The sequence below is a fragment of the Mytilus galloprovincialis genome, chromosome 7, assembly GCF_965363235.1.
Source record: "Mytilus galloprovincialis chromosome 7, xbMytGall1.hap1.1, whole genome shotgun sequence".
NCBI classification, from domain to species: Eukaryota; Metazoa; Mollusca; class Bivalvia; order Mytilida; family Mytilidae; genus Mytilus; species Mytilus galloprovincialis.
Genome location: NC_134844.1, coordinates 82,694,537 through 82,713,387, shown reverse-complemented (window position 1 = coordinate 82,713,387; position 18,851 = coordinate 82,694,537). Strand labels below are relative to the sequence as shown.

At 31.7% G+C, this 18,851-nt stretch overlaps 1 protein-coding gene across 2 annotated transcripts in view; it reads right to left on the bottom strand.

Moving 5' to 3' along the window:
- Positions 1–13,520: 13,520 nt before the first annotated feature.
- LOC143083809 (kinesin-II 95 kDa subunit-like) overlaps positions 13,521–18,851 on the bottom strand; it is a 55,006-nt gene continuing 49,675 nt past the window's right edge. For both annotated transcript variants that reach the window (XM_076260184.1, XM_076260183.1), the window contains exons 21-22: positions 17,888–17,929; positions 13,521–15,215 (exon numbers count right to left, since the gene is read on the bottom strand). In XM_076260184.1, coding sequence (XP_076116299.1) covers positions 15,140–15,215; positions 17,888–17,929 — 118 coding nt within the window. In that variant the 3' untranslated portion in view covers positions 13,521–15,139. The remainder of the gene's footprint in view (positions 15,216–17,887; positions 17,930–18,851) is intronic.

The window sequence follows — 18,851 nt, the reverse complement described above, 5'->3', positions numbered from 1 at the left end:
AAATGCCCTTCCACTGTTAGTTTGGAATAATAATAAATTGTGGCCCCTTAGAAGCGATGAATATCCAAAAATGGCAACCCTTAAAAAATATTTCACTTCGGGCTGCGCCCTAAATGAAATAACCTTCTCGTGTTGACAATTTTGGATATTGACCTTTTCAAGGGGCCATAATTGTATAATATCCCTACAGATTAAATCCCACATTGATGCATACATGGTAATTATATCACAGATAACATTAAAACCATTGAATGTATTATGTTCTAATATCCCTACAGATTTAAAAGAGGGACGAAAGATACCAGAGGGACAATCATACTCATGAATCGAAAATAAACTGACAACGCCATGGCTATAAATGAAAAGGACCAACAGACAAACAATAGTACACATGACACAACATAGAAAACTAAAGAATAAACAACACGAAGCCTACCAAACACTAGCTGTGATCTCAGATGCTCCGGAAGAGAAAGCAGATCCTTCTCAACTTATGGCACCCGTCGAGTTGTTTATGAGATAACAAATCCGGTATTAAACCCTGACAGGTACTCTTTTACTTTTTATTATAACCCATATTATATCGTAAATTTAGAGGTCATACATATAAACATTTTACATATAAGTAGAACATTCCTTTATATTAATATGCGAAATTACAAGTACGTTGCTTACGTACGTAGCTTAGCTGTATTTGACAAAACTTTTAGGAATTTTGGTCCTCAATGCTATTCAACTTCGTACTTTATTTGGCCTTTTTTTGGAATCGAGCGTCATTGATGAGTCTTTTGTAGACGAATCGCGCGTCTGGCGTATATACAAAATTTAGTCCTGATATCTATGATGAGTTTATTTGCATCAATAATAACATTAAACGGAAATTATATGCTTGTGATAGGTCAATGATAGGACGTTGATGTTACATACAGTCGTTTGTAAAGTTTCTATAAAACAATATCCATTTTTAAGGTCAACATTATTATATAGGCTCCGTATTTTCTAAAACAATGACAATTTAAACATTTCAAGGTAAGTTGTTCTTTTGGTTTACTCACAATTATGTTGAGCGTAGAAAACATAAAGCATCCCTATACTTTATGGTTGCTCACATACACAAATTAACAGCTGAAAACATAATTCATATAAAAAAAATAAGATCCCATTTCATTCCATGATCATGATAGTAAGTACAGTATCATTAAATCATTTCGAGCCAAATTGTTTAAAGTTTGACCGCAAAGTATACTATAGGTGTTTCATTTATGCTCATGCTTTTATATGAGACGATATCTGAAGTCTAATTTCCATGTCTCGCCTTTCACCAGCAATTATTTTTTTATTGAGGCATCTTTTTGGAAAATTTTAAGTTTCAGTATTAACTCGAGTATATAATGCACCAACTGCAACCAATTAAACATAATTTAAATGTTCAACCCACCAAAAAATCAGGTTGTCCCCTGTTATTTTCTGAAAATTAAATCATTCAAAGAATATCTAAATTCAGTCAACAGCCTTCTGATTTTCACAAATCTGATAGATTATATAATATACTTCTCCATTACTGGTCTTATTTTGTTATAACTTAAGCATGTAAGACATTTTTGCATTTTTAAGGGTCTTTTGAATGTTGTCCCAAGGGTACTTTCCTCCTATTACCGCTGGTTTTTTTTCCACCTGTGGACACGTTTGAAGACCAAAAAACTATTTCTAGTAATGTAATGTGAAGAGTATCATTTCCTTAATGTATGAATCCATTTGTTTAGGTGAATAGCAACCAGTTTTAAAAAACTGAACTCCCCAAAGATCAGAATTTGGAGAAAAAAATAATTTTGTTGTTCTCTCCTGTTACAGCCTTTTTGTGTACCTTCTGAGAATATTTCATTGTCAGCAACATAACAGTACATGTGTTTTTATAGTATCTTAAATGTAGATGAAAGCGAACTTCTACACAATTCGAGTAAAAAGTAAAATCACAAAAATACTGAACTCCAAGGAAAATTCAAAAAGGAAAGTCCCCAATCAAATGGCAAAATCAAAAGTTCAAACACATCAAACGAATGGATAACAACTGTCATATTCCTGACTTGGTACAGGCATTTTCTTATGTAGAAAACGGTGGATTGAACCTGGTTTTATAGCTAGCTAAACCTCTCACTTGTATGACAGTCGCATCAAATTCCATTATATTGTCAACGATGCGTGCACAAAACAAACAGACATTATAGGTAAAAATGTCAAAAATAGGGGTACAGCAGTCAACATTGTGTTATCATCTTAATCACCATAAAAACAACGAATGTAACGAAGAAACACAAAAAGGCATGCATCAAAATTAACATACTTTTTTTGCTGATATTATACGATTTTATTTATCTATGTAAAATGCACCCGTAAAGGATGGAAGGTACTGGTGTAAAATAAACTGGTTCGCCGTTCTATCTATAGCTTCGCACCGTAGCGATAAGTGAACACAACAGGGGTCCAGTTTAGTGGTAAAATTGCGTGTTTGAAATTCACACAGGTAGAGATAAAATAATTTTGTTGTTCAAAGTATGACGGGATACATAAATACAGCATACCTGTCAACTGACCCGGATTCTGCGGGTGTGACCCGAGATTTTCACAATTCTGAGGGATCACCCGGATCACCCGCCGGGTCATTGAAATAACCCGGAAATTCCGAAAATGACCCGATTTCACCCGTATTTCTTAGCCTTGAGATTGATTTTCATGACATAAGTAATATTCCTTTGAAATACCGGCAAATTCGTAATTCTTCCATGAACATGCAGTTCATCTAGCTATGTAAACTGTCAAATTAAGTGACCCATTAAGTGCATGGCTTCACTTGACAGCTTTGGTGTCAAGCACACTGTTGATTAACACCAATTACCTTAACTTTAGGTTGTAAATAAATTGCCCAGTTGTTTTACAAAGATATTTCAACTAAGAGTTGCTTCCCCTTATTTGTCACCATTCAAAATTATTCCTTGTATTTACGTTTTATGGGAGAAAAAGGTTAAATCATAATAATATAAAATTCAAATACATATTGAAAAATAACTTTTCATTATTTTTATACCTTTATATAATTTTTAAAAAAAAGTTGAAAATTATTTTTTACATTTATGCTTCCTTTAACTGTATTACTATATTTTATCATAGTCTAATTTCCTTGTCACTTGACAGATGAATGTTCATTCATGTAATACCTCTACATGGTATGTTTAAAGGCTAGTAGACTCATTTTAAAAATACATTTGAAAAATAAATTTTAGATGATGACAAAAGGAAAGGACATAAGACTGTGATACACAAGTTAATAAAAATCTTTAAAAGTGTAATGAAATAATAATAAATAAGATTTAAAATGACTTAACCAAGTGAACATGCATTGATGTTTTTTTTATTATCTTTGATATACATTATAAGAAAATGTACCATAAATACTGAAATTCAGCTCGAAAAAGTTCGTACGCGTTATGACCTAGCTGAGATTTGATTCTTCAATGCAGGTCATAACCTGTATTTTCATCGTCACAGGTTGACAGGTATGAAATACAGTCACGTAAAATAGATATAACAAAAAAACAGACTTAACAGCAAATTAAAGTAATAATAGTAAATAAAATAATAGTGTGGTTCAAAGTATGACATCAAATGTTTATCACAAAAAACAGACTTAATAGTAAAAGTAATATTAATAAAATAATTTTGTCTTTCAAAGTATGACAAGATACATTGGTACAGAGTCACATCATAAAATAATTTTGCCGTTCAAAGTATGATGGGATACATAAGCACAGAGTTACGTCAAATGGATATCTAAAAAAACAGACTTAGCAGTAAAAGTGATATTAATAAAGACAAATAAAATAACATAACACATTATTAAGATGATAAACAACGTCAGTACGCAAAAGCTATACTTCAAGACCATCGTGTATTATTTGTGAAGTTTATACGGAATACTTATCAACAAGCTATTGGTACCTTCCGATGAACTTTTTCAGAAAAAGGACGAGACGTTCCTTGACATACCCCTGGTTCATCAACTTTCTGCTCAGACACTGATAACGTTTTACAAAGTCTGAGTAGGAGCTGCAAGCTCTTGAATAACGAATAAGTTGGGAAATGTATATATCATATTCAGGTGAAGCTGGTATATTGCTACTAAGGTGGGGGATATTGATAATTTCAAAATCAAAATCGTCTCGTTTGTCATAGATTCTGGTACTGAGGTGACTGTGATATATCTGAAAGTGAAATTAAATAACCTGGCTTCTTTGATCTTCTTGTTTTGACAAGTGTCGGAAGGAAATTCGATTCATATGAAAATAAAAAGAGGTCAGGGAGAGGCGCGCAGTTCGTTCCCATAGGAATGCCGACAATTTGTTGAAAAAGTCTACCTCCACATTCACAAATATGTTGGCAATAAGAAACTCCAGCATACTGATCACTTGTTCCTCTGTGTAGCATGTTTTAACCTTATGTTCACTATTAACAAAATATGCCTTATGGTATCCCAAAGTAATAAATTTATAGCGTATGCTACCACTTTTATGATGAAAAGCATTGTGGATTATTTCTTTTAGACGGTTTTTCAATTTCACATGGGGAATAGTGGTATACAAGGTTGAAAAATCAAAAGTTTTGATAGAACTAATTTCAGAAAAAGACCGAGATTTAAAATTATCCAGGAGTTCTTTCGAGTTTTTAAGAATCCACATATGGTTAATACCACTACGCGAGTAAACAGTTTCACAGTATTTCTGAAGACCCTCTTTGACCGCGGACAGAATCTTAGTCAATCTAATGGACAATTCTTTAGTGGAACATGCAGATGAGCCGGCAATGTACCGTTGTTTGTATTGAATTTTATGAAGTTTAGGTATCCAATACAAAATAGGTAAGTCCTCCGATTTGTTGTTCAATGTAATGTTCATTGAAGCCATGAAGGACTTATGATTCGCCAAAATCTCATCCTTGTCAAATGATATGTTTTTGTATGTGGGATTACCTGAGTGCTCATTTATTCCTAATTCTTTTACAAGACACTGGTAGTAATACGATTTACATATAAAGACAATATTATTTGAAGCTTTGTCCGCAGGGACAATAACATACTTATCTTGAAGAGATGATAGACATTCTACCGCCTCTTTGTCTCTGAAAACGAATAAAAAGTACTGCGTAGTTCCTTTCTGTTACGTTCTGTCATGTTACCTGATAAAAAGTAACAGCATAACCATAATCAGTAACAGGAAGGGTGTTCAAGACAATTTCACTGGTGAATCAAAAAGTGAATCTACTATATGTCAACCATTTCATTTAATATAAGTTATCATCGCCATATTAAATAAATTTCAAAGTAAAATACAGTATATTGAATGAAAAAATAGTTTTTTTTTTGCCTTTGACAACAGCAGAGAACATTGTGCAATTCTAGTATAGTAGATAGTAACAGAAAGGAATTTATTTTTATAATTTTTCATTACCTAGGCAGATTTTTCATCTGGCAAATACAGTTTCAAAGGATAAATGACCTTGTTTGCTGTTATCTTCAAATTGTGACCAATCTAAAATGATGTATTTTTCTTAAACTATGAAATCAAGCATTTGTTTGAGAAAAAAATCCTTTCTGTTACCAACTCTGTCCTGTTACCGTTGTCCTGTTACTCAATATTCTTTCATGTTACCGACATCTCTGACTATATCTTAATATATTCTTTTGTATTACAAATGCTAAAATCAATAATTGGCATTTACTAAACTATTGCAGGATAAACTAGTAAACCCCAAATAGTGTCTTAAACTTATTCCTTATTCTCATTAGAAACTTTTTTAAATTGATTCATTTTGGTAAACAGGAAAGAACTGGAATTATTTTGTACCATTTTTGAAATTGCAATTGTTACCACATTTAACAATTGTTTGAATTACAGACAACAGTTCCTAGATCCCCAATGTGTGTTCTTCGATTTGTGCTATTATAATACCGGGTCTAAAGACTTTTTTTTTAAATTCTAATTGCCGAAAATTAGACTTTTTCAGATATTGTCTCATATATATTGCTTATATGACCTTTTATATGTGTGCATGAATCCTTATTGAAAATTGTGTTTATCCAAATGTGTCATCATCATCCTCATCCTCATCCTCCTCCTCCTCCTCCTCCTCCTCCTCCTCCTCCTCCTCCTCCTCCTCTTCCTCTTCCTCTTCCTCCTCCTCCTCCTCCTCCTCCTCTTTCTCTTCCTCTTCCTCCTCCTCCTCCTCCTCCTCCTCCTCCTCATCCTCATCCTCCTCCTCCTCCTCATCCTCATCCTCATCCTCATCCTCATCCTCATCCTCATCCTCATCCTCATCGTTATTGTTATCGTTATTGTTATCGTTATTGTCATCGTTATTGTCATCGTTATTGTCATCGTTATTGTTATCGTTATTGTTATTGTTATTGTTATTGTTATTGTTATTGTTATTGTTATTGTTATTGTTATTGTTATTGTTACTGTTATTGTTTATTACTTATTATTGTTATTAGTTATTATTGTTATTAGTTATTATTGTTATTATTTATTATTGTTATTATTTATTACTTATTATTAGTTATTAGTTATTATTGTTATTGTTATTATTTGTTATTGTTATTATTTGTTATTGTTATTATTTGTTATTGTTATTATTTGTTATTGTTATTATTTGTTATTGTTATTATTTATTATTTATTATTTATTATTAGCATATGCATACTTGATTAATATATGCAAAAAGACAAACATTGAAGACCTGTTGGTGACCTTCTGCTGTTTTCTGTTCTATAGTCGGGTTGTTGTCTCTTTGACATATTCTCCATTTCCATTTTCAATTTTATCTAATCAACCATATGATGAAATAAATTAACCTGTTAGCATATGCTAAAATCAAACATCATGATCTTGAATGTGCGATAAATAATTTAATAAAAACAGGTACTCCGGAAGGGCAAATATTTTGTATTTTGTGAACGAAAACAAAAATAGGCCAACTTCAAATCAAGTTCTTTTAAATTACTTATTCTCGATGACGGATACTAGTCAAGTTGTCTGTAAAAGGTTTTTACTAATTGGCTTGAGAAGAAAAAGTCATATTGAAAAACAAATACTATACAATTTTATTAAAGTCGATTTGGCTAATATTTGTAATCATTTATATTTTGTAGATTTTTTTTAAAAGCAAAGAAAGACGAAAAACATGGTTTCTACAACTCTTTTGATAATGTCAATTACTATGGTATTTCTTGGAGTCAGTGAAGCACTTAAAAGTTAGTAAAATCATATTTTCTAAAAATATTTATGCCCTTTTTTTAAAATTTAAAGATTGATATCAGAATTGTCTAACAATAAGAGCAATTCGAGGGATACGAAAAAAAAACCGTTTTCTGTGGTCGCAAATTTTGAAGCTGGATTTTGCATATTCCTTGCTCGATATACAAGTTAGTTTCGAAACATGTAGTTACATCATGTGACAATTTAATTCTTATTTTAATATGAAGACGTGTTGTTGTTTAAGTAAATGATCCCTTAAATTACTTTGATGTATTATTTCGTTTTAGTTCTCGATTTTAACATGCTTGAATCGAAGAACAGAGTTCAATTTTACGAAGAAACTTAACTTCGATGGATAATAACGTCTAGATAGAATTTAAACTAGTCTTAATAATGTATTAAAGGTGTAGAATCATTAATCTCAATAAAAAACGGATTTTTTTGGGAAACCCATACACGACGTTTCTGTAACGTAATTGGTTATCAAAGGTACCAGGCTTATATTTTGATACTCCAGACGCACATTTCGTCTACATAAGACTCATCAGTGACGCTCAGATCGAAATATTTGAAAGTCACACAAATATAAAGTTGAAGAGCATTAAGGATACACAAGTGTAAAAAGTTGTGCCAAATACGGCTAAATTGCTTTAACTTTCTCCCATTCTTCTTGGTATCACAATGTTACAAAGATTAATATACAATATATACGTGTGTATTGAGCATCAATATGAAATATGGGGTAAACATCAATGAGACAGCAACCTAGCAATATAAATAACCAAAAGATATGTGTTTGGTTTGATGATAGAAGCCAGATATATGCGATATTTTATCACTCAACGAGATAGCATCGGCAACGACAAAAATGGATTTAAATGAACTATGCACTCGGCTACTGTTCTTTTTTCTTTCTTATTTAAACTCTTTTTTTTTAAACCTCTTAATATAGTCAATTTGAGAGATAAAAAACAAAACTATCTATCAAACGAAAACTGGATCAAACGAGAAAGAAGCTTCTTTCATTAGTAAAAAATATTGCTTCATTGCTTATTTCAGACTTCGAAGGTTGGTCCGACTCCAAAACTATGTTTGACAATTTTCCAGCCGAATGTCAGTAGTTTTCTCCTGATGCACCAGCTTTCTTCACCATTATATAGTTGGTCGCCATGACATAGAAAAGAATAATAAAGGTGGCGTAAAAGACCAATAATGAATAAATCAATCATTGTAATTATCAGACGTTTCACACACATATCTTATCCTAATTGAACTTTCTCCCCTTCCTCTTGGTATTACAATGTTACAAAGATTACGATTCATATATAGTCATATTACAGTCATATCGGGATTCATCATTATACGATGCTGTAAATTCCTATTGTCAAAATCAATTTCAAATGCATGTATTCATTGATATTTGTTTATTGGGGTGTATATTGAAGCACAGATGTAATAGGGTCTGTATAATTATGCAAGACAGAGGTTGTTAAGTAATGTGGTAAATTTGATTGACAGTTTAGGAGGTGAGGCGTTGTATTTAAAGGTCCACCTTGTCCCTGAATGGTTGATGATAATGACAGTTGTCAATCATCTAGTATTGTATCAATACTCAATTACCTAATCAAGATGTTTAAAAAAAAGCTTTTCCATCAGCACAACTTAATGACATACATTTTTGAATGAACTGCTCCAAAAATTTACCCATTTGTTTACAGTTTTTATGTATATTATGTGCACATACATGAGAACTAAAGGGAACTATATTTCAGTGTGAATACATTTAGTAATAGTAGCTAAATAAAGGCAACAGTAGTATACCGCTGTTCAAACTCATAAATCCATGGACAAAAAACAAAATCAGGGTAACAAACTTAAACTGAGGGAAACGCATTAAAAATAAGAGGAGAACAACAACACAACACTACAATGTAACACACACAAAAACGGACCAAGCAACAGACAAAATCCCACGAGAATAACAAATATAACATCAAAACCAAATACATGAATTTGGGATAGACAAGTATCGTGACACGTCTTATCGCAATGTGAATTTACACTCAAAAATAAGAGAAAACAAACGACGCAACGTTAAAATGTAACACATACAGAAACGAACTATAATATAACAATGGCCATATTCCTGACTTGGTACAGGACATTTTAGCTAACCTGTCGTGTTGTTAGAGAGGCCAGTACGGAAGGAAAGATTTAGAACAATTTCCAATCTTTCCAAAAATGACAAGAACTACATTCATAGACAACCGATTACGAGCGACCAAAGAAGTCGTTTTTAAACATATGATCATTTTGTCTGTTTCTATATGGTTCTTCGAGTCTTTTTTTTTGCTTTTTTTTCTCGTGATAAATAAAGGCAACAATAGTATACCGCTGTTCAAAAATCATAAATCCATGGACAAAAAACATAATCGGGGTAACAAACTAAAACCGAGGGAAACGCATTAAATATAAAAGGAGAACAACGACATAACACTAAAATGTAACACACATAGACAAAATCCCAGGAGAATAACAAATATAACATATATATATAACATCAAAACCAAATACATGAATTTGGGATAGACAAGTACCGTGACACGTCTTATCGCAATGTGAATTTACACTCAAAAATAAGAGAAAACCAACGACACAACGTTATAATGTAATACACACAGAAACGAACTATAATATAACAATGGCCATATTCCTGACTTGGTACAGGGCATTTTTAAAGGAAAAAATGGTGGGTTGAACCTGGTTTTGTGGCATGCCAAACCTCGCACTTTTATGGCCATGTGAAATATAACATCAAAATGACAACACAGGACTACAATATAAACCAGATGCTCCGCAGGACGCAGCTATATACGACCGCAGAGGTTGAACCCTGAACAGTTGGGGCAAGTATGGACACAACATTTAAGCTGGAATCAGCTCTAAATTTGGATTGTGATTAAATAGTTGACACAGCATAGGTTTCTGACACAGAATGAATGTGGTCTAATGAACTTAAAATATTTTTTTTGCCTTTGAGCAATTCACTATGCTGTTGAATATTAATCCTCTCAAAAAAATGTTTGAAGAAATTTTCTTTTTATTTATGAAATCTGAAATGAGAAAAATTTACCCCCCCCCCATTTTTTTTTCACATCCCCCTTTCCCTTTTTCCAAAAGTGATCTCAATTCAAATTCCTAATGGAGTTTGCAACAATAACTACTCATTTAAATACATCATAAAATATTAAAATGTAAAATAAAGTGCTTGTTATCACTGAATGGTAAAGATTGGTTGGTAGTAAAAGTGAATATACATTGTTTATTGTATAAAACAATAAAAAATACTTCATCAGAAACATTTTATATTGGCAAATTTCCAATGAAGTTATTTATATAAAGTTATTGGCAAATTAACTATTTCTTGCTATTGCGCAATACTATGCAATTGAAAATATTTGCTATTGCACAATACTGTGCAATTGAAGATTTCTTGCTATTGCGCAATACTGTGCAATTGAAAATTGCTTGCTATTGCACAATACTGTGCAATTGAAGATTTCTTGCTATTGCTGAATACTGTGCAATTGAAAATTTGTTGCTATTGCACAATACTTAATATAATAATTTTGGATCCTGATTTGAACCAACTTGAAAACTGGGCCCATAATCAAAAATCTAAGTATATGTTTAGATTCAGCATATCAAAAAAGCCCAAGAATTAAATTTTTGTTAAAATCAAACTTAGTTTAATTTTGGACCCTTTGGACTTTAATGTAGACCAATTTGAAAACGGGACCAAGAATTAAGAATCTACATACACAGTTAGATTTGGCATATCAAAGAACCCCAATTATTCAATTTTTGATGAAATCAAACAAAGTTTAATTTTGGACCCCGATTTGGACCAACTTGAAAACTGGGCCAATAATCAAAAATCTAAGTACATTTTTAGATTCAGCATATAAAAGAAGCCCAAGGATTCAATTTTTGTTAAAATCAAACTAAGTTTAATTTTGGACCCTATGGACCTTAATGTAGACCAATTTGAAAACGGGACCAAAAATTAAGAATCTACATACACAGTTAGATTCGGCATATCAAAGAACCCCAATTATTCAATTTTTGATGAAATCAAACAAACCCTTTGGGCCCCTTATTCCTAAACTGTTGGGACCAAAACTCCCAAAATCAATCCCAACCTTCCTTTTGTGTTCATAAAACTTGTGTTTAAATTTCATAGATTTCTATTTACTTAAACTAAAGTTATGGTGCGAAAACCAATAATAATGCTTATTTGGGCCCCTTTTTGGCCCCTAATTCCTAAACTGTTGGGACCAAAACTCCCAAAATCAATCCCAACCTTCCTTTTGTGTTCATAAAACTTGTGTTTAAATTTCATTGATTTCTATTTACTAATTCTAAAGTTATTGTACGAAAACCAAGAATAATGCTTATTTGGGCCCTTTTTTGGCCCCTTATTCCTAAACTGTTGGAACAAAAACTCCCAAAATCAATCCCAACCTTCAATTTGTGGTCATAAACCTTGTGTCAAAATTTCATAGATTTCAATTTACTTAAACTAAAGTTATAGTGCGAAAACCAAGAAAATGCTTATTTGGGCCCTTTTTGGCCCCTAATTCCGAAAATTTTGGAACCAAAACTCCCAAAATCATGCCCAACCTTCCTTTTGTAGTCATAAACCTTGTGTTAAAATTTCATAGATTTCTATTCACTTTTACTAAAGTTAGAGTGCGAAAACTAAAAGTATTCGGACGATGACGACGACGCCAACGTGATACCAATATACGACCAACAAATTTTCAATTTTTGCGGTCGTTTAAAAACGGTAAAATTTCCTTAAAATTACCAATTCAGGGGCAACAATCCAACAACTGGTTGTCGGATTCATCTGAAAATTTCAGGGCAGATAGATCTTGACTTCATAAACAATTTTATCCTATGTCAGATTTGCTCTAAATGCTTTGGTTTCAGAGTTAAAAGCAAAATTCTACATTTTACCCCAATGGTTTTTTTTAGCCATGGCGGCCATCTTGATTGGTTGGTCGGCTCACCCCACAAATTTTTTAAACTAGATACCCCAATGATGATTGTGGTAAAGTTTGATTTGATTTGGCCCAGTAGTTTCATAGAAGATTTTTGTAAAAGATAACAACGCCGGACGAGGAAAAAATCACTTCAAACCTTCTACCTGTGGTATTAAACATAGTGGTACAATTTCAGAGCTATTGAAATGCTCACACAAGTTGATATGCTAAAAGTAAAAAAATGTTTGTTTTGGGCCCCTTATCCCAAAATGGTAGGGACCATCATTCCCAAAATTAATCCCAACCTTCCTTTTGAGCTATTGAACCTTTTTATAAAATTTCATAGAGATTCATTCACTTAAACTAAAGTTACTGTCCGGACACCAAATGTGTCTGCGGACGATGACGCAGATGACAACATCATACCATTATACGAACACAAAAATGTTTTGCGGTCGTATAAAAACCTTAGGATTGCAAGGACCTAGCAAAATCGAAGGGACCTATTTTAGAAGGTTGATGTGAACATCATATTACATAGGTGGCAACCTTTTTTAAGCTCTTTGTTTATTATACAATTAGGAAAGAAACTCTCAGTAAAAGTTTTTGATTGGAATTAATAAAACAAATGTATATTTATAAAAGTGAAGTTAACATTAGTATAATTAAAAATTAAATTCATCTCTGTAATTTCTGTTTAGAGAAAACACAGAGATGTATACCTTGAAACCCTTATCATGACATTATGTAATAATTGTATTGAATAGACCTTTACTTAATACCTAAATTTAATATGCATATGAACCAGTTATTTTATATGCTAAAATCTTTTGGGACTTCATGTTGTTTTTCATAAATGTTTGATTTTATTTCTCATAATAATAAGATGTCCGAATGTAATGTGTTATGCAGATTTTATTTCACCTAATAATAAGATATCCGAATGTAATGTGTTATGCAGATTTTATTTCACCTAACAATAAGATATCCGAATGTAATGTGTTATGCAGATTTTATTTCACCTAATAATAAGATATCCGAATGCAATGTGTTATGCAGATTTTATTTCACATAACAATAACATATCCGAATGTAATGTGTTATGCAGATGCTTTGACAAATCAGCACCACAAACACTGGTTTGTGACAGAATAAAACGACATAAAAATATCAGCATGAAATAATTTATTAAGATAATTACCACATAATAAATATAAAATAGATCATGAAAAGAAACAACCATTTAGTTTGTATAAATGACATATACAATCAATAAAAATAAATATGGACGGAAATTAAGATAAAATGAACTGCTAATAAATAACACATACATTAATGATCATAACAGTGTTTCCCTATAGTAGTTTGTGTGTAAGAATAGTGACTAAGGTACAATTTTTCTGAAAGTATTTGGTACTAAAAAAATTAAATGAATAAATTTAATGGAAATTTTTGCAACTACTGCCTCATTCACACTAGTTGTGTAAAACTGTTTTGTGTACACTAGTTTAATTGTTTATATATTTTGAAATGAAAACTGATCAATTGCATTCAATACTACATTCAAAAGTCTAATAAAAGAATTACGGTAAGAATAAAAAATGTTCATAAACTTAACTACATAGTGAATGTGGCCTCACTCTTAAATAATACACAGACATTGAATGTTAACTTTTTTGTGATAGAAATATATTAAAAACATTTCATACCATACAACCTTTTCACAACCTAATGTATTAATTGACTCAAAACATAAATGTAATATAGGTTTTGAAAAATACAAGGAAGCTGTTATACTTTTTGTAATCAGAAATACAAATGTAGTGATTTGTGGTTGAAACTTTCGTTGCTTTAATTTAATGGCTACTATAAACAAAACTTACATCATTTTACTTGTTTTAATGACTTGAAGGCATGAGATGTGTCACAACTGAATGTCCTAGCACTATGTTTATATGCATGAAAATGATCCCCACTTTACTGGTCTTATTGTATACAGTGTAAATATCAATAATACTCTTCTCTCAATCTCCACATGTATACACAACATTAAATATCACAGATAGAAATATGGTATTTATGTACATAAACCCCTGTTAGGAACAATATATCTTCACGAACAGACTATTTTTCATCACTTTCATGAAATTAAAATTAACCCAGAAATGTTCCTGACCGCCTGAATCTCACAAAAAACAATCAATTTCACATCAAAAACAATGTTTACAATATTCAGTGCAAACAAATCCTTTAAGAGACTTATCCTTTAGTTAAACATTAGAAAACAAATCCTTTAAGAGACTTATCCTTTAGTTAAACATTAGAAAAGAGTTTTAATTCTTGTGGATTATTTATTGTTGGTTTGATACAAATATTCATGGGTTTCTTGGGTACAGATTTTTTTTTACATAGGAATCTACCTAGGAAAATATTCATATAGGCATGTATGCAGATTTAAGAAATAGTTTTCATAGATCCAGAAGTACCCACAACATTAAATGAATCCACACTACTTTACCAAGGTTGATGTTGCCCCCGATGACCGAGTAGTAATGATACTTTTTTTTATATATTTTAACATTTGTAGTGGTTACAAGACAAAAGTTACAGCATTATAAATAAAATCTACAGAATTTCTACATCTTATATATTACATACTTAAACTTTGAACGTTTCATTTATGAACAATTGTGAAATCAAAATGGAAAAAGTTTGCATGAAGATCTGTGTGCAGAAAGACATGGTATCAGCTGTTAATAGAGGTCAAATGGGAACTGTTCCTCAAGGTCATTTTGGAACCAGACCTCGTGACTGTGGAAATTTCTGTGACTGTTCATTCTTCTTTGATGATTTTGGTCTGCTGCTACAAAATATCAAAATTGCATTTGTCAAAATCCTGCATTGATATAAAAAAAAACAATTAAAATTACTCTGACATGAACAATAAAAGTGATTCTACAATAAATTATTGTCAGCTAATTTTTTTTGCTGCTATTTATTTGACCTATTGTACAATTCAAACAGTTTCACTATCTTATAACACTTCCAAAAGATATCCTGAAATAATCTACTGTTCTTAAAAAGACATGTGGCAACAGAAAAATTATCTATAATGAAACTTAGTTTGATTTACAAAGTTTCTGAGATAGTTTTATATTCATGGGAGATAAAAAAAAAACTAAAAAAAACCAGCTGCATCATGAGGGCATGACAGGCCATTCGCTTTTTTCAAAGAATCAAGTTTAATAACTTCTTAATGTCATATCAGAAATTCATGAAAAATTAAAAGGGAGGTTATCTTAATAGATATAAATCATTGCTCAATGCATTGTTCGAAAACTGGGGGGAAAAATAAAATTTTTTCAATAAAATCACATAACTCGGAAACATAAAATTTGTTATTTATAAAAATCTAAAGCGAGCTTATGTCAATAAAAACAAATGTTAATGAAGGCTTTAGTCACTTTTGCACGCTATTAAAATCAACCTTTTTTTGTGCAACATAAAGGGACCAATGATGTATATTACCAAAGCTTCATCTTTGACTTTGTCAGATTTTAAAGGACTTAATTATAGGCATGATTGGCAGTTATTATATGATTTGACTGTATTGGCTCTTATTATGAAAAATTCTACAAGAATTATACCTTGTACATGTAATATGGAGAGAGCTTTTATAGGCTGTGCCTGTTGCTCAATCCTTTTCATATCTTAATGAATAAAATATGTTTAAAATCAAAATGAAAAATTCTGACATGGGATCCAGAAATTAAGTTCACAATTTCTCTTCAGTTTATTCCAGAGGACATTCCTGATCAACAACAGTTGGATTCCATCGTTTTAAACAAGGAATTACAACACAAATGAGCTTGCAATGATTATCTCACTGCATAATCATTATCCTTATAAAACCTTTAAATCGATATTTGGAAATCATTTCTAATAAGTTGAAATGAATAAAATCCTTTTTGGAACGATTACAATTACTGTAACTTAGTGTAAAGAGGTTGTAAACAAATCAAGAATAGTTTACGTTTTCTACTTTCGGTTTGAAATGAAATGGAAATTGGAAGTGACACGTGGATAATAAATTCAAAACGAGTCCGGATTCATCAGGAAATTATGATTTTTCAATTTAAATTCTTTTAGTAAGAGATATATATTTGTCTCTTTCATTGAATTCATACTAAATGATTTAGTATTTTACATTTTTGCTGTCTATAAATAGTCAAAGGATTACTTTCACGCATGCATACCACACAGTACAGGCAGCACCTGTTTGACTGGCGAAAAAATTTCTGAACGTTTTCATTAAAGTTCAATATTTTAAATGGAATTTGTCGAAAGTTTTTGATGAAAATTTATATCAAGTATGACGAAAATGCATTCAAATGACGAATATACGACAAATGAACTTCAAATTGTGACTTTGAGAAATATTGAAATTCAAATGTGAACTGTCCAGGGGTAACAATTTTGATCAAATAACGAAATTGACTCCTGGTTGACGAAAAGCCGACTGACTGATCTTCCTGGGGTAAATAATTATGATTGTCAATTATGAGGTTTAATTAACAAATTAGTGACCCATCCGATGGCGATAAGCGGATAAGTTGTAATCACAACTTGTAACACCTGTTACAAATGTTCATTACTGGGGGGTCATAAACTTGTCAAAAATATAAAGACAGGTCAATTTATAGTTTTTTAATACAAAATATTTTTACACTTTCAAAATTTAAGTGACGAAATTGATTTGAAATACTTTCATCAATGCGAAAATCATTTCGTAAATTACGAAAGTGATGAGAGCTAAACGGTACAGTGCTTATTGGCAACAAGAATGTATCCATAATACACAGATTCCCCACTTGCATTGTATCACTATATGTTCAGTGGAATGTGAAATTGGGGTAGCAAGTGAAACTGCGAGCTATTGCCCACTAATGATACCCTGCCCAAATATTTCAGTAAACAGGAAGTTATTGAGTGATAAATCTGAAAACCCATCACACTTTATAACTGACTTATATAAACCCTGAAACCAAATTTCAGAAATCATTGTATTGTAATTCCTGAGAAAAATGTGACAAAATTTTCAACTTGGCTGTTATGTGTAAAATGATACAAGTGTTTGGTAAACAGGAAGTTGTAGAGTAGAGCGATGAATCTGAAAACACACCACACAGTAAAGCTGACTAATATAAACTATGAAACAAAATTTCAGAAATCCTTGTAATGTAGTTCCTGAGAAAGATACAACGAAAATATTCATGGGATGGACTGACTGACTGACGGACAGACAGAGGTAAAACAGAATCCCCCCCCTTTTTTTTAAAGCGGGGATATAAAAATTTGGCATTAAAATTAGAAAGATCATATCATAGACAACAGGTGTACAAAGTTCCAAATCTACCTTGATCAAAAACTTAAACCTGAAGCAAAACAGATAGACATATCTGAAACCATTATGTCCCTGGGTGCAGCATAAAAATCATATCAAAAGTAGAGATTTAAGGTAAAAAAAAAACTTACTTTTTACGAGGCTTTTGTTTCATACTAAATACATTTGGAGTTCTGAAATAAACAAATAATAATCATAGATTATTAACGACTTTAATATATCAGCTTCTAAAATCCTAATATGTACCAAAATCACTAAATTAAATAGGTATGTGAACTATCATGCATTGGAAGCCTTTTTCATGCTTTTGAGCCCATTAGAACAAAATGAGGATTCACATAAACAACACATAAGAACCTTCAAACTATGTATGTCATTCAATCAGCATAAAAGCTAACTATGTAAGTCATTCGATCAGCGCACTACGTTTTGCGCGCATTTGGGGATTAAAATGTTTTACGTTTGCGCACAGCTTTTGATTACATTTGCGCGCATTCATTTTACAGGTAAACTCAGGTAAAATATAAATAGAAATCAAATCAAACAAGTGAAACTGCGAGCTACTGCTCACTGATGATACCCCCGCCGCAAGTGGATAATATAAATAGTGTAAAAATATGCAAGTGTACGGTAAACAGGAAGTTGTCGAGTGATGAATCTGAAAACGCATCACACGGTATAGCTGACTTATATAAATCCTGAAACCAAATTTCAGAAATCCTTGTATTGTAGTTCCTGAGAAAAGTGTGACGAAAATGTTCAACTTGGCTATCATGTGTAAAATCATATAAGTGTTCGGTAAACAGGAAGTTGTCAAGTGATCAATCTGAAAATGTATCACACGGTATAGCTGACTTAGATAAACCCTGAAACCAAATTTCAGAAATCCTTGTACAATGTATTGTAGTTCCTGAGAAAAATGCGACGAAAAAATAAATAGTGTAAAAATATGCAAGTGTTCGGTAAACAGGAAGTTGTTGAGTGATGAATCTGAAAACGCATCACACAGTATAGCTGACTTATATAAATCCTGAAACCAAATTTCAGAAATCCTTGTATTGTAGTTCCTGAGAAAAGTGTGACGAAAATGTTCAA